We start from the raw sequence: 16,811 nt of genomic DNA on the forward strand, positions 1-16,811 counted from the left end.
CAGCATTCCACATCCATTTCCATCATGTCACTCTTTCCACCTATTTTCCATTTCGCTTACGTTCCATATGCAAGGTATACCATTTCGTTTCTTATTGCTGAATTGTTCCTTGGGAGGTATGCGTGTGCACATCTCCCACAAACAACAACATCATTTCAGTTCCTCTATACTCAGTTCCTAGAAAAAAAAATGGCTTACTAGCAACTTCCAATTAGGCAATGCTGAATATCATCTACTGTTGAGAAACTGGAAAAAAGTGCACATGGTGTTGGAGACAAATGAAGCATATCATATGAACCAAACAATCCACTCATTTTGGTGAGAGAAAGCCACGCTATTCTTAACACAATGGATGTAACATAAGGCAGTAAAAAAATATGAGAGAGTAGGAGAGGTAGATGTAAAGGTTCCCCTTTTTGGTTAATTAAGAACTTCAAGGATTGTGAGGTTTGCCACACTGCTTTGTTAATGCAATGGAAATAGAAGTCTTTACATGTCTTTAATGTGCACTAGCTTTTAAAGGTTCCTATGTAAGAAAGAGAACATAACCTGAATTCACAAAGCAAATGAAACTACAAAAAAGTGCCGGGGTTGATAAAAATGTTATAGGTTTTATTTCTGGGAATGTGCTCATTCTATAAATGCAAATTTACTAGAGATCTTCCCTGTCGATTGTATAATGCACAATAAGAATACAGATAATTTTAATGAACCCTCTCCCCCTTAGCAAATGCCAAGTTAGCTTAAAAAAGGTCACATTCTAAAAAGATTGCTTATCTGTCTGTGACATTCACCTCCAACAATGAGCAGAACACCAGCGGTAACATCGCTTCTATTGTCAGGATATGTGTCTCTGGACTCTGCAGCATCACTAAGAACTGTATGGGGGCATAGAGCCATATGTAATGCATACACAGAGCTGTAGCATGGGGGCAGTGGGGGCAGCAGGTAGATGGGGTGCTAATCACAAGGGGTTAATACTATCTGATGGTCATGAAGCACTTTCATTCTTAGAGATGATGAGAATTGACCTATTCTTTCTCTAAATTAAGAAAACAATGGTGCTTTAATGCTACAACTGGTCTAAAAGCTTGTATTTAAAGTATAATATAACTGAACACAAAGCTATAGGTGCTAAATCTTTCACATTCAGAGTGTGTCACAGGACCTCTGTGGTTAAAATGGTTCCCGACAATGAGTGGCTGTTTTCGTATAGGCTGGTGGTGTGTTAGAAGGAGGGTGAGTGAGAAGAGAGCCTTGCAGTTTTTTTCTCAGAGTGGCACCTCTTTTTCCATTGCTTCACCCCGGAGACCTGCCAGCAAATTGTTTGCTGCTAAGGCAGCCATGGCATTGCGTGTACTGACCGTGGCACTGGCAATATGGGGCAGGACAACTGAAACAGAAAAAAAACAAAACCCAGAGGTTACTTCTTTGGTGCTGAGTTATGCTGTAGGAATTTGAGGGCCTGAGCTGTCTGGACACCTCCAGATGTTACCCTGTCACCACTATTCATCACCCAGTCTTCATACAGCAGGGGTCCTCTGAAAGCCTTTGCACAATCCTGCAATCTGCTCCTGAGCCAGAGCCTCTTAGGAAAACAACAGATTCCCATGGATTCTGGATACTCTTGTTGTATAGCTCACCTATGGGCCTGCACCTTGCTTAGGACTCTGTGAGGAGGGGATGCTGCTTGGTTATCATACTTAAGGGCAGGAGGCTTAGACTGTGTGATGGAGCTGTGGAAATGGGCTCTTCATAGAGGCCTTTTGGACTCCCAGTTGCTTAACTGCTGGAGGCTGCAAACACTGAGGATGGCAAGGGTACTGTTAAGCCACAGTGGGGCTAAGAAGAGACCTACCAGCTGCCTTTTGACTTGGGGATGTCTGCATGCAAGTCACACCTGTCTCCCATCTGCCTGCCTGCTCTGTTCATGTGAGCTGGCAGGGGATTGAAATTTACAAGAATCCTGCAGGGTTTTAAAAGGATTTCCAAAGTTAAGACGATGTTTTAGTCAAATCCTGCTGGATTCTTAAAAATGTCAATCCCCTGCTGGCTTGCAAGAGCAGAACACGCAAACAGCAGAGGCAGATGGCACTACACACACATAAAACATCCCTCTGCTGAGTGTTGCACACACGTGTGGCCCCAGATCATCCTTGCTCTGGGGCTTAGAAGGAGAGGAAGAGGGAGGAGGTATGTGTGCATGCTTATTAATAGTGCTAGTGTCAGATGACACCCTGGGGAAATTAATTCCCCCACCTGTTTACTGAAATGCCCTTCCACTTGATGTTCTCTCCTCGGATGGGGAGAGAGCAAGGTGCCTTCCATGGTCCAGTTAGAATGTGATGTTACTTCTGGAACTGCCAGGGAGGCTGCCACCATTTAGAGCTAACCAGATGCAGACATCTGGCTGCTGGCCACTGTGCTCGTTCCATATTGGCCACCAATCTGCCAGCCTGTGGTAATAAATGCCTGTCTGGGCTGATTTGTAGCAAGCAGCTACAAACACGGTTCTGGTTGAAACAACACCTGTCAACACATTTTAGACATAACCTCCTGTTTAGCGTAAATACAGTTCAGCCCCCTTTAAAGACAGGTCAGTGATGATCTGTTTATGCTAACTGTCAAACATGCCCTCTTTTCCTTGCCTATACAGGTTCTGGGCTCTGGGCTGCATAGCTGTCCAGATGCCAAACCCCTAAATTCTATACGCAAACCACCAAATTTTGCAGTTGAATTAGTAGTTAAATGTTTCATGCTCTGGTTTACCCCTAAAGGTCTCTCAGTTCTGTTGGCTGAAGAGAAAAAATGCAGAATATAGTGCCCTAACACTGACCACATAACTAATACATACTTTACCATAGACTATCTATGGGCCAGAGGCTAGTTCATGTATTTCAGCTCAGATAAGGTTCAGACCCTACAGCAATACAGGTGCCCTCACCCTGTATAACAACAAACTTAATGTACATAGAAAAAGAATGGAGAAAATGCTGAGATACTTCATATATACACGAGGCAGTAGAAGCCATTTGTATGACATTGGGCATTTCAGAATTAATATGCAATCAGGTTGTTTGAACCTGTTTTAATGCCTGCACACCAAAGGGCAGAGTTAAAGGGGTGCATTTAACCTTACAACCTTAACATTTTATGAATTGAATTGATTATAGATTTTTAGGCAAGCACAGCCCTGCTGGGCACTGAAATTTAATTCCAAGATTGCTCCTATTCCCTGGCTTAGAAAAGCTGCTAGTTATTCAGGACACATTAAATAGTTCATGGCTTCAGGTGATATATATTGGTATAGCTCTACTGACTCCAGGGGTGGCATACAGATTGATACCTGCTGAGGGTCTGATCTGCTGTTTTTTTAGTCTAGTTTGCACTGGGGCAAATCTCAACAGTATTTGTTCACTGGAGACAGGGACGCCTGCCAAAAGAAGATTTTTAAGACTACAAATATGACTGGAGAAGCAAATGCACTGAGACAAACCCATGCCTGGTGGTGACTAGAGCTGGAAGAAAACTTCCTCTATAGGAAATTGCAGTATTTTGGAGTTCTTTTAATTTTGAATTGAAATTAAAATTCAAAAGTTCAAAATTTACCACAGAACAAAAAGTCCAGAAAAAATAATGACTTGGAAACAGTGAAATGTTCCAGTCCAAAAACATCAAACTGTTTTGATAATGCCAAAACATTACAAATAGAGCACACAATATTGAATATTAAATGAATAGAAACATAAGATAAATTATATTTGAATATAAATGTAAAAATGAACCATTTCAGCATTACCAAAATGAAATGAGAAAGGCAAAATGATTCACTTGGCTTTTCTCCCATCAGAAATTCTCTCAAAATACACACATTCCCTGAAAGTGTTTCATTTCAACAGAAAGGCTTTTTCCAGTGGATATGATTTCACTGCACATTCTCCAAGCAGCTTTAGTAAAAACTGTGTGTTGTAGAAACAAGGCCAAAGCTTGTAATTCCCAAACCACCCTTTTCAGCTGCTGCTCTTCAGAAGACAGGAGCTGCTTTCAACACACACTCACCACAGTTTTTAAGTTTAAAAAGAGGATGATCTGTAGGCAGAGGCTCAGGCTCTGTGACATCCAGACCAGCAGCTGCAATCTGACCATTGACCAATGCCTGGTACAGGTCATCCTGGTTCACTACGCCACCCCTGTTGGGAAAAGAAGAACAAAGTATCTATCAGTTCCTGGGCATCTTCTGTGTGTTGCTGCTCAAGCAGCTAAGAGCCTTAGTTATCTGGTGAAGGTTTTAACAACAGGATTGGATAGACTGGAAGGCAGCTTTATAATAAACTCTGAGGCCAAGGGCTTACAGTACTGTTCTCCAGCATGAATCATACTGTATTATGTGAGGGATCAGCTTATCTAATGAGACTGAATCCTATTGATGGGATTTTCCTTTATCATGATGCATCTCTTCCCTTGCCATCAGCATGTTGTCAGATTACACCAGCGTAAGCCTTTTATTTTTAATAATTGCGTTAAAGTTGATTTGATATTATTGAGCTGGGATGTCATTAGAGCCAGGAGTATAAATCTTATCTCCCTCTCTGATCATGTAAGGATTTGTGTCAGGAGTGTATGTTCTCCAGTGTGACATCTCTGTGTTTATCTTGCTGAGTACTGGCTGGAAAACATTTATTTTCTCTCCCAGCCTCTCTCACCTGCTGGTGTTGACAAATATGGCGGTATCTTTCATTTGGGAGAAAAGACTTTTGTTGCAGATACCCTGGGTTTCAGGAGTTAAAGCACAACACACAACAATGAAGTCCGAAAGCCTTGCCAGCTCATCCATGGTCACTGTGAAAAACAAAACAGAGAACCTCCAGAGATTTCAAACAAAACCACATATAACATTGGACAAAGCCTCAGATTTTTCTTGGCACTGAGCTGACCCAAATCCACAAATATTAGACAATTTGTTCCCTAATGCTGGCTCATTTAAGCTTCCTGTATGTGCGTGTAAACAGTTTCTCCAAATGAAGCTATCTAGTTTGGCATAATGCAGCTTTCTCAGCTCTTTCATTCCCCAGGCTGTTCTACAGGAAGCATGTGCTGCTTGCAATAAGCATATGCACCTTTTGATTATAATTTCATATGCAGTCACTGCCTGGGGGTGGGAGCTCAAAATAAGAAAAAGAAATCTGCAGCTCTGACTCCAACCCCAAGCCTGGGACAGAGCTAGAGCTGGAGTCAGAGCCAGAGCCGGAGCTGCAGCAGTTGCCTGCCCCCTGCCTGGTACTCAAATCCAAGATGAGGTTCTTTTTGCCCCCATGTTGAATGGGAGAAAACCCTCATCTCAGAAGCTGTGGATGCAGGCGGACAGCCCCAGGTGCCTGGGTTTAGCAGGTCTGCTGGGAAATGGAGTCCGGGTGCTGCACTGCCTCAGCCCCGCTGTGCGGGTGGCAGGATCCGCCGCATGTGGCATTGCCCATGCTGCTCCCAGCACCTAGGCTGGTTGGGACTGAGGGACCTGCTGCGTGATAGACAAAATCCCTTGGTGGGCTGGATCTGGCCTGTGGGCTCTATTTTGCTCATCCCTGGCTTAGAGCTTTCATTGGGATGGGCTGCTCTAGCCTGTACTTTCCACTGCCTGAGAGTATTCTGGGCCACAGCACCTTTCCACCTTACCAGAGTCTGCTGGGATGCTGGTTGCCACTTCAGGCCTGGCACTCATGTCAGTGTAGAGGAATCTCTTGACTCCAAATGGCTTTAAACGTGTTGCAACAGCAACCCCTGTAAAGCAGAATTTATAACCCTGAGTTCCTTCTCTTCTGTGCTCATCTGCACTTGTGATCCCCTCTTCTGCAGATGGACAGGTCTATTGGGAACGGGAAGCTCAGATTTCACTGGATGAGTTTTCTTTCAAATGATCAGTCAGTAAAGGAGGGGCTGTTGTGCCTGATGGGAGAAATAGGTATCCAGGCTCCTGAACCTATTGCCATCCCCCAGGCCACATGGATCTCAGGACAGCCCCTGTGGCCCAGTATTCAGGACAAGTTGCCACACACCTATCCCTCAACCTATTCTCTGAGCAGGTTTGCTAGGTGGGAGGGAGAGGGGCATGGGGGGAGTCATTATCCATCAGTGATAGAGCCAGATTCATTGAACCAGTTTTGACCAGCTCTAATTCATGTTGCTATGTTTTGTCTCTTTTTGTCAATTTGGTTTTTCACCAAAGAATCAAAATGCAGAAATTTTTGGCTGGTTTTATATGAAAGCTGTACAAAAATGTCTCTGGGGATATTGCAACTCACCTATTCTTCCCAGTCCGAGAATCCCCACGGTGCTGTCTGTCAGGCCATGTCCACACATCCAGAGCGGTTTCCAGGTTCCCCAGCCACCACTTAAAAATGATATGTGAAGCTACTTCAGGCACATGCTGTACAACACTAGCACTTTGGAAAGTGGAGACTGTTCCTGTTTAGCTCAGGTTAATCATTTAATAGCAGAGGTTCCCAACCACAGGGCCACAAAGGGTTGGCTGCCAGGTCATAGCGTGAACCCCCCACTCGGGCCCCTGTCTGTCCGCCCGGGCAAGCAGCTTGCACCGCTGGCAGTCACATGCGGGGTTAAAGCTGTGCATTCCCACTTGCTCCAGCCCAGGCCCCGGGCCTGGACTCAGGCACTGCGCACCGCCCTGGCTGGGCAGTGCCTCTGGCCCCAGCCGCCAACCGTGCCCCACTCCCTCCCTCACTAAACAGGTTTGGCGCAAGCAGCTGCCACCGCTGCCTCAATCACCCCAAAAGTGGTGCTTCCCACTGTGCCCCTCTACATGTTGCCTATGCCCCCTCTGCTCCCAGTTGCATTACTTATACCCCTCCTCCCAAATAGACTTACCTGCAGGAAGCTGTGTCTTCACCATGCTGCCTGGCTGTATTGCCAGTTTTTCCACAGGAAATGGAAAACCCAGATCCCTGATTATATGTCATTGTTGATATCTCCTTTTATTTGTCTCCCCTTGGAGGAAAGCTGATAGCCTTTCCTCAGTCTTCACAACTCACTGTCCTAATCGTTGTTGTTGTCCAATCTACACCACCCCCTGAATTCTGGTATAGGCTTCCTGACATGAACTGAGTGCACAATTCAGGTAAGGGCTTAGCCAGGACTAGTTTTAGTACTATGGTATTTTATATTCTGTAATAGGTTCTCCTTCTCCATCTCTTGGGTGCTGTAGTAACACCAGGTGGGTGGCCCCTTCAGGCAACAGCACATCCACTTTCAGCTACATCCATCCTAGGGACTATGGGAGTTTATACATGTGCTCCGGGAGTGTGTGTGTGTGTGGGGGGGGGAGGAGTGTTAACTAAAGGGGCTCCGAGAGCCACTTTAATTAAAGCGCCTGGAGTGTCCCCATGCTTAAAAATGGCGGTGGGGGTGCTTTAACTAAAGTTCATCAAATGAGCTTTAGTTAAAATGCCCCTGCCACCATTTTTAAGCATGGGCATGCTGATACGTGAGATGCCGGAGTCTGCTGCAGCGCAGTAATTAACACACTCCAGCAGACTCGATTAATCAAGCTTGCTCCAATGTGCTGTAATTATAGTGCATTGGAGCAGATTTGATGCTCATGTATAGGTGCTTTATAATAGCAGGGGAGTGGGAAGTAAAAGTCAGTGCAGTCTGACCAAGAAAGGGGTCAAGTTTCCAGCTGGAGAGCCCAGTGGTGAACAACTCTCAGCAGGGTGCCGGGCAGTCTGCCTTAGTACTGGGACAGGGATTTTGCTGGAGCAGAGCCCTGGAGGTCTGCAAAGCATGGCAGAGGGACCAAGAGGAGGCGGGACTGAGACAGCAGACTGACACAGTACAAGCTGGAGAACCAGCCATCGGCCCTCACATCCTGTTTGCAGGCATGTCAAGGTCAATAGCCTGAGTGGCTATAGCTAATGAAACCTGGTTAGATGTGCAAGAAGTCCAAACTATTCCTCCCTTGATGTATTAATTTGAATTTAATCTGTGGCCTATTTGCCTGCCTTGGTTAGGTCCTTTTGAAGTTTACTCACTGTTCTCCAGACTGTCATAAGCAGGGATCTGAGTTTTCCACTCACCATGGCAAAACCGGGATTTTCTTTTTTTAAAGGGTTGGGGAGTGAGGGGCACCTGGGTGGATGGGGGCGCTGCAGTAGGGCTGGAGGAAGGAGGGGCTGTGGGTAGGGAGTGAGGGGTACCGGCAGGCCCAAGGGACTGTGGGTTGGAAGTGAGGGGCATCTGCAGCACTGGGGGGCTGTGACTTGGGAGTGAGGGGCAATGGCATGGGCAGGTGCAGGGCACCGGCATATCCAGGCTGCTCAGCACCAAATATTGGGGAGTGGGGGGATGGGAAGGCAGCCTCAGCTGGACCCACGTCCTGGTGAGTGAAGGGCGTAGGGGGAGCTCTGATTTTCTATGATAGAAAAGCCAAAATCAAACACCAAAATATATAGGTATTTAGCATTTATTTTATTATAATGATTGAGGCACTGGTAGGCTTTCAAATTGCTTTAAAATTCTCTATATATGAAAAACACATTGTGTTCAACTGGTACCTATATATATTGTGGCATTTCATTTTAATTGTGGAAAGATGTGGAGTCTGGGTTTTTAAATCAGAGAATTTGGGGGTTTTCCTTAAATCAGAGAATGTATAATTTTTAAACAGAGAAAACCAGGTTCCCTGCTCATAAGTCATTTTATATCATTTCCAGCGGTTACCACTTTGTTGCCTGTAGTCACCCTCCAGATCAAATAAATAAATCAAATTGATAAATAAATCAAATGTTTGTTCTCAACGAAATCTGTTGTTATTGTTACAGCACAATGAAAAGTAACCTTTTATTTTTGTTTTTCTGTCTCCTTGCCAGTTACTAATCCCAAGCAGTGGTTTGCCTTTTAACCCAACACTACTTCATTTTCTTAGGCCCCCTGTACACATCACAGGCATTGCACAATTATCTGGTTGATTACCTGGAGACGAGCTATATATGCAAAGTAGGTATGACACAACGAAAAGCTCCAACCAGCTATAAAGTTAGACCTTGAAAATGTATACTAACTTTACAGCTGCTTGCTATCGAGCTTTAGTTTAAGTGTGTAACAGGCTCTCCCCTGCTGCTGGAAGCCATGTCGGCTGATGGGGCTCCCAGGCACAGGGGTGTACCATGCCCAGTGAAAAACCCCCAAGCCCTAGGAATCATGACAGCTGTGATTCCCAAGGTCTGGGGACTTCATGCACCCCCAGGTAGGGAGATCACTGCAGCAGGGATCCTCCAGCCCCGGAGGTGCATGGGGCGTCTCTGTGGCTGGGAGCCCTTCAACTGGGGTGTATGGGACTCCCAGCTGTGGGGGCTTGCGTCTTGCCACTGCAGGGGGAGCCTGGGATACAAAGGCTGCTTCTGCACCAGCAATAAGGCGTAATGGGATCTAATGCACAACTCCACAATCACATTGTAGTAGGCTGCCCACAGGCCACACGCCTCTGGGGCTGTTGCGCAGCCACAGGCAGTAAGCAAGTGATTGCAAGCTTGTCCTGCAGGACTGAACCAGTTGATGATGATAACTGGCTGGCTCCACAGGAATTAAACAGATCCTGGAGAGGTAAGCAGAGGAGACAAGAGCTTGTGGGCCTGAAGGTGGAGGCCTGGGCCTGGCATTCTCTCTGCATCCAAGAGAGCATGTGCAGAGGAACTAAGCAGAGAGACTGTTTTGACAAGAGGCTGTAAGTGCTAGAGTGACAATGACTGAGAGGGAGAGAGCAGGCAAGCGGTGGCATAACCCCACCTGAAAACTCTCTTGGCGTCTGGCAAAAGACCCCCTGGGTATGCGTGTTTGTTTCACCAATGATCCGTTTGTATTAATTCCTGCTGGGAGGGAGTTTGCCCCTTCTCACACATGTGGCATGCCAGGAAGTGCGACTGTGTTGGATCACACATTAGATCCCATCGTACCTTCACCTGCATGTGTAGAGAGGGCCTCAATTAGTCACTTCTTGTGAAGGACTTCAGCAAAGGCTTTTTGAAAGGTCAAATGCACTATTTCACTATTGCACTTTTACTTCTTTATTGACACACTCAGATTTTTCATAAGACTATGACACTGGATTTCTTTTTGGCAGAGATGGGGCAAGGAGCTGGCTTTTGCTTTCCTTTCCTTTTTGTTCATCTTGTGTTTTTTCTCAGACTGTGTGTCTTTTTCAGTGCAAAGGAGGGAAACTCTCATCTCCTGCCCATTGACATGACAACATCCTTCTCAAGCACTTCTTCAAATCTCCATTTTTTTTCTTAATTGTTTATTCAACAGCACATTAATCTCTCACTTTCTACCAGTGGACTCACCCTAAACAGTTTTTGCTGGTTACCTTGAATAGAGAAAGGTTTAAAAAAAAATTACGTCTTAGCTTTCTCCGCAGCCTCTAACAGTCGACGAGATGTTGCAAGAAGAAGCGCAACCGTGAGTTCAGCAACTGCTTCTGTCAACACATCCGGAGTGTATCCTAATTTGATTCCTCTGCATCAAGACAAAAAATATTCAGATGCATCATTAGCAGGGTTTCCAGAATGCATGAGTGACTGAACTAAAGCTATCCCTGGACCATCTCCACCTGAAGACTATACTATTCCACCCATTATGGACATAAATAGACTTAAGCATGAGCAGAATATAGTCTCGAGGCGCATCTCCTCCTTGGCTGTCCTGGTAGGACTGTCAAAAAGGGTGGTTATGGCAGTGAATGAAGTCAGGGACAGATCCAGAGGCAGGTGCAGTAGCATGGTCACACACCTATTTCAGACTGCACTGTGGAAGCAGTAGACAGGGACTTTTAAATCTGGAATCAGGTAAGAATTCCCTCCCCTGCCCGTCCCTTCCATGCTCAGTGGCACATCCCTTCCCATACTATTCCTCTTCCCCACCTGCCATTGCCTTGTCCCCCATGGTGTTCTCTGCCAGCCCAAGAGCAGGGTTGGGGAGGGTGAACTCACCTGCTGGCGCTGCTACTGCTGCCGTTGTCCCTGGCTGAGCCTGGGTTCCTGCACAGCCCAGCTGGGGTACAGCCCCTCTCCTCCCAACCCCCAGTCAGCTGGGGATAGTTACAGTAGCTGGGGGGGTGAGCGGGGTGGGAATGGAAGTGGAGGTGCAGCTGAGCACAGAGGAAAAGGAAGGGGTGCCAAGAGCTGCAGGGGTGGGATTCTTACCTGATTCAGGGACTTAAAAAAGACCAAAAAACAAACCCTGGCTGCTCCTCCTGCAATGTGGCCTGCCCATCACAGTGAGGTGAGGGAGCTCCATATGGGAGTGTAGCCACCCCTGCAGTGTGGGTCACTGCTCCTATGCCTCCTTTTATGAAGTCCTGGATTTGACCATGGAAGAAGCTAGTGCTGGCTAAAGTTTCTCAGATCTCTGCTATATCCTTTTTCTTCCCCAGGGGTGCACAATGCTTCTCACAATGCAGAGAGAACAGGGCTACACATATGCTGTAAACTCACCTTCCCCAGAAGCCAGGTGTGACCTCCAACACATGGTAGTGCTATGTGCTGGCTGGTCCCTAGCAATATAGCCCCATCTGCACAGAGGTAGAAATGGGCTAGTGTGGGGGCAGGCTAACTAGGACAGTCACTCAGCATGGCTAATTAGCCTACCCAAAGTTGTGTGAGCCTGGCAGCAGTAAGCTTATTGTGCAGACATTGCCTCAAGCTCCATTACAGCAGCTGGGAGCTCCATTGCTTGGCAAGAGACACAGCTTTTACAGTATCCCCATTCTTCAGCCCTTAAGGAGAAAGGGGAAGGGTTTCCTGCATTTGTAGACCTTGTGGTTAAAGGCAGCAGCTTTCCTTACCTCTTCTTCAGTTCCTGCAGAGAAATGTGGTCATATCCCACTGACATAGTGCTAACCACTTTCAGACTGGGCCCTGTCATTTGCAGAGAGAACAAGATGTCATAACTCACATACTGAAGGCCTCACCTGGACAGGGGCTGCTCCATGCTGATGGGGATCAGGACTGATAGGCAACGACACATACCTAGCTACCTTCTATTGCTCCTTCTGGAAATGCCCAGTACTGAACTGTCACTTATCCCATGCCCTCTGTCTCCTCGATGCTCTGTGGATGAAGGCTTCCTCCCCTTCCCTTCTTGTCACATGTTCATGGTGAACATCAGTGTGTGAATCCCATTTTCCTCAATGACTTCAGAATCCATTATAATCTTCCTGATATTTGCTAACCTTTGCACTCCATGGGTGATCATGTCCTTACTTAGCAAGCTTTTTGTCCAAATTCTGTTTGACTTTGCTGTACGGGCTTCTGTCTCAGAGGCCTAAGGAAGAGTATTACGATACCTGAAAGGTTGCCTGTGTCTATAGCAACCATATGGTTGGTCTAGTAAAAGATGTCACCCACAAGAATTCTTGCCAGTTTTCCTTTAACAACTGGACCAACTGGTGGTAAAAGCCAATGCCACTTTAATGGGCTTGCTTCTTGATCTCACAGTGTTGCATTAAAGAGGCATCTTTTCTTCCACTGTTGTTGCTTTTTATGGTTTTTTTTAATCATTGTCAACACAAGTGGAGCCAGAGCAAGAAGATCAAGCAGTAGAACCCACATGCAGCCCTAATGCAAACTAGGGAAAGGGCCCTCCAAAGAGTCAGCAATCTAGAAAACTTGCTCCAGCATGGATGCCTTGTTAGTGGCTCACATTGGAGCAGGGAAGCAGAAGTCCCACCTCCAAGTGCTGGGGCCTCCACTCCACCTGTTAATAAGGAACAGTGAAAAGTGTCGGCAGGCTAGCATACCTACATATAACTGTGATATTTGGGAGCTGGGGAAGTGGAGGACATCTTACTTTCTGCTGGTTCTTCCAGCCCAGCAGTACTAAAGTACCTCCAAAATATCCACTTTCATACCAGCTGCATCCAAGACTTCAGCATCTATCTTCTCTGTCAGGAGACAGTACAAGCCCTGGATCCCAGCAACCTTCTTGAGAAGTTCTGAGCGTGGCACTGGGTCTTCTGAATCCCATTGCTCAATGTGGCATCTGCAAGAGGTATGATAGTGGAGTGGATCAAGGTCAGCATTGTGGGGTGGTGGGGGATAAGCAATAAGAGCCAACTCATTTCTTTAGGCAGCAAAGTCTCCTTGGTTCAGGGTCAGATTAAAATGAAAAAAACCCCAGTTTGAATGGGAAATTGCAGAACAAGAAATCATCCACAAACTGGACTGTGTTAAGTACAGTTTAAGCAGGGTTATAGATTCTTATCTCATTACCTGGCTTAGCTTTTTTGACCTCTTTTGTTCCTACAGGTTTACTGCTCACTTGCTTTTCTTTCCTAGCACTGCCCCACCTCCCTCCTACCTTGCTGTCTCCCCCGCTTTGTCTTTGTAGTCTAATTTCTCTTTCTTTATACTCTGCTTTCTGCATATCCTTTTACAGAAGCTAATGATGAGCCTATCTTATTGTGCATACACTGCCTTCTGACTGACTTCAGACTAACAGGGCTAACTACCTCCCACAGGGTCAGACTAGCTTTTGTGTGGGAAGAATCAGAGGTAATCTTCTAATACCACCCCCTTGAGCAAAGAGGTGGCCAGGCAGGGGGTAGGAACAGACCTGGCTACTCCTCCTTATGTGACTGCTAGAGCAGCGCCCTGGGGACATGGGGTGGAAGAGAGTAAGCTGCTCCATGAAATGGGGTAATACCCCTCTTCCCCTGATTCAGGGGGGTTCACAGGGGTGGAAATAATTGGGCATGTCTACACTGCCTCTGTGGGGAGCCTGAGAGCACTGTTGAGAAACAGTCACTCCTGCCCAGAATGCACCAAAGCAGCATAGCCAAATAGCACAGCCCTAAGCACATGCCCAAAGACCTGTTCAGGCTCTTTCTCAGGCATGCCTGGCAGCATATACTTGGGGCTGGGCCAAACCAGTGGACTACATGATTTCTGGTCTTCAACACGTTGAGTGGGAGTGAGCAATAGGTGTGCTTTTCAGTGTTGCTCCTTGCCTCACCCCATGGCAGCATGGATTTACTCTTGAGCCCTAGTTTTTCCTTCAGGCAGCTCTTGGGACTGGGCCACTGGGCTGCAAAGTTAAGATGTAGCCCCTAGAGAATATAAAGCGCTGTGAATGCTCAGTAGCTAGTCATTGTGTGGTACTTGTGAGTCACTTCTATTCCTCTGTTGAGGGGCAGATCTAGAGCAGGTGTAGCGCTGCAGTCACGCCCCCTTTAATTCCTGGTCCACCCAACGTTTAAAACCAACTTCCTGGCACAGCAGCAGCATTTCTAGTCAAGCAGCAGTGAGGGACTCAGTTGATTTCATGGCTTATAAAAAGCTGCCTGATTCCTTCTAAACTCTTCTTTCCATAGGTGCTAAGGAACCTTTTAAGAAGGTTTTAATGTTCCACTAATTAAGCTATTCTTTCTTCAGCACTTCTGCTATTTTCTAGCTGCTCTTGGTAATGTAACTAACTCCTGTTTCACCCCCTGCAGACTGTTTTTAATGCTAGTGTGAAGAGATGTTGACTAATGCCAGAGGGATCAAGAATGAGGGAGTGACAGAAGTGGTGAAAAAAGGAGAACAGCGCTTCCGGAGCAGCTGTCTTTTTAAGATAGAATGGCTGAGAGGAGGGCGCAGCGGCGTGTTTAGCGAGTCGCCAGGGATAAAAAAAAGAGGAAGGAAAGCATCCTGCAGGGGTGAAAAAGACACCCGAAGACCAGTCCTATGAGCAATAAGTAGCTTGATTGAGCCACATGGAGCTGGGAGTGGACGGAGAAGAAGTTTCATCTCCAGGAAGAGGCTCTGAGCGGTGCGGGAATGTCAGCTGAAGCAGTGGTGAGAAAAAAGAGGGCAGTTACCTTCCAGGCTATACACAAAAGAGTGTTTATTGTTTTATTGTTTGTGTTGGGACATTTTGTATAGTTAATCAGAGTTTTAGAGAAATTCATGATTGAGGGAGACTGAGTGACGGTTACTCCATCACCATGAAGAAGCAGAACTACCCGGAGAGATCTGGTGAGATAAGATCTCTCCTGGAGACAGAGTGTCCTGTACAAAGAAAAGAAAAGGAATGAATAATTTTTATTATTTATTTTAACTGTTGAGTTTCAGTTAATTTATACTGTATATTATGTAATAGTGGAGTGAGCCAACTGAAGATTTACAAAGTCAAAAGTTAAGATAGACCTGAAAAGCATACAATAACCACAATCTGTTTAACTGTGAGTTGGTTATAAATGTAAAAAGAAAATAAAGAAAAGTGATTAACCCAAAGCAAACTGTGCTTCCATAATTGGCTTTAATCTCAGGTGTTGTCAGGAAGAGATTCGATAGAGATTGTGAACCAGTAAGTCCATGTGTAGATTGTCATTGCATGACTGCGGTAGAAAATAAATAACACCTCCCGACTAATAACACTGAGGAATAATCAAGACGTGGCAAGCAAGAGTTGGACTATACCACAAAGGTTCAAATATTGGCAATCACAAAAAAAAAGAGCTAAAAAGTGAACATAGGCAGAATCTCCACAGCTAGCTAGAAACATTAACTCAGATGTGGAAATTTTAACTCGGGTGAACATTAACTCAGGTGTAGAAATAACTTTCAGTGAAGCATTGGTTGCACTGTCAAGATGCTCAAGGAGCATAGATTTTGTTTTATGAATCAGAAAGATGTACATTTAATTCTAATGACTACAGGACTAAAGAAACAATAACTTTTGAATATTTTTGCCTATTTTACTGTGGTTTTAATACATAATATATCAAACCATATATAGCAAATAAATGCACATTCCAATAAAGTAATATCTATTTTTGCTTCAATCTTAAACTGAATAACATAACTGTAGGTCCCTAGCATATTAGTAAAGCTTCTAGTTTCTTTTTACCTGAAGAAAAACATGTTATGTTATACAGTGATACACAACACCATCTGCATCCCACTTTTCAAAACTCTAGATCTGCCCGTGTCTCGATTCATAAAGGATCACAATATTTTCATACACAAATTCATACATAAACATCTGGATGTATTCTAGGTCTGAACCACAAATGAGGCAACTTTTGAAGAGTTGGCATGACCACTACACTGTCTGCTGTCAAATCTTGAATGGATCTCAACCAGTGTGCTTCCTAATGTTCATCTGTAAGCAATCCCACAGTCTGTCTGGGTCGGCTATTTTCAGATACATGGGTGTGAATCCAGAATAAATCCACTGATTGCCTTTCCAGATTACTCAGTGAGCACGTCTACACATGCATTTGATCTGAGATCAGTTTACTTGCAAGTTAACACTCCCAGGCAGGCAGCTACACATGCAGGGACTTGGCAGCAGATTTGTTGCTCTTAGCAGCAAACTGGTGCCACTTCCTGCAGCCCTGCAATGGGCCCCTGCCCCCACTGGGGGGAGCTCCAGGCTCCAGCTGCAGCTGCCAGCAGCTGGCAGCCCTCTAGCCACTTGCCTGGCCAGAAGCAGCTTTTGCAGTGCAAGGCAGCATGTGGCAACTCTCTCATAGATTCATAGATTCATAGATGTTAGGGTCGGAAGGGACCTCAATAGATCATCGAGTCTGACCCCCTGCATAAGCAGGAAAGAGTGCTGGGTCTAGATGACCCCAGCTAGATGCATATCTAACCTCCTCTTGAAGACCCCCAGGGTAGGGGAGAACACCACCTCCTTTGGGAGCCCATTCCAGACCTTGGCCACTCTAACTGTGAAGAAGTTCTTCCTAATGTCCAGTCTAAATCTGCTCTCTGCTAGCTTGTGGCCATTATTTCTTGTAACCCCCAGGGGCACCTTGGTGA

At 45.7% G+C, this 16,811-nt stretch overlaps 1 protein-coding gene across 1 annotated transcript in view; it reads right to left on the reverse strand.

Moving 5' to 3' along the window:
• Positions 1-591: 591 nt before the first annotated feature.
• The window catches only part of LOC102561417 (glyoxylate reductase/hydroxypyruvate reductase-like), a 31,302-nt gene continuing 15,082 nt past the window's right edge, over positions 592-16,811 (reverse strand). The window contains exons 2-9 of the mRNA XM_006272078.4: positions 12,914-13,044; positions 11,849-11,921; positions 10,405-10,521; positions 6,297-6,385; positions 5,671-5,775; positions 4,704-4,839; positions 4,060-4,190; positions 592-1,393 (exon numbers count right to left, since the gene is read on the reverse strand). Of these exons, the coding sequence (XP_006272140.1) occupies positions 1,272-1,393; positions 4,060-4,190; positions 4,704-4,839; positions 5,671-5,775; positions 6,297-6,385; positions 10,405-10,521; positions 11,849-11,921; positions 12,914-13,044 (904 nt within the window). The 3' untranslated portion in view covers positions 592-1,271. The remainder of the gene's footprint in view (positions 1,394-4,059; positions 4,191-4,703; positions 4,840-5,670; positions 5,776-6,296; positions 6,386-10,404; positions 10,522-11,848; positions 11,922-12,913; positions 13,045-16,811) is intronic.

The sequence above is a fragment of the Alligator mississippiensis genome, chromosome 3 (genome assembly GCF_030867095.1).
Source record: "Alligator mississippiensis isolate rAllMis1 chromosome 3, rAllMis1, whole genome shotgun sequence".
Lineage (NCBI taxonomy): Eukaryota > Metazoa > Chordata > Crocodylia > Alligatoridae > Alligator > Alligator mississippiensis.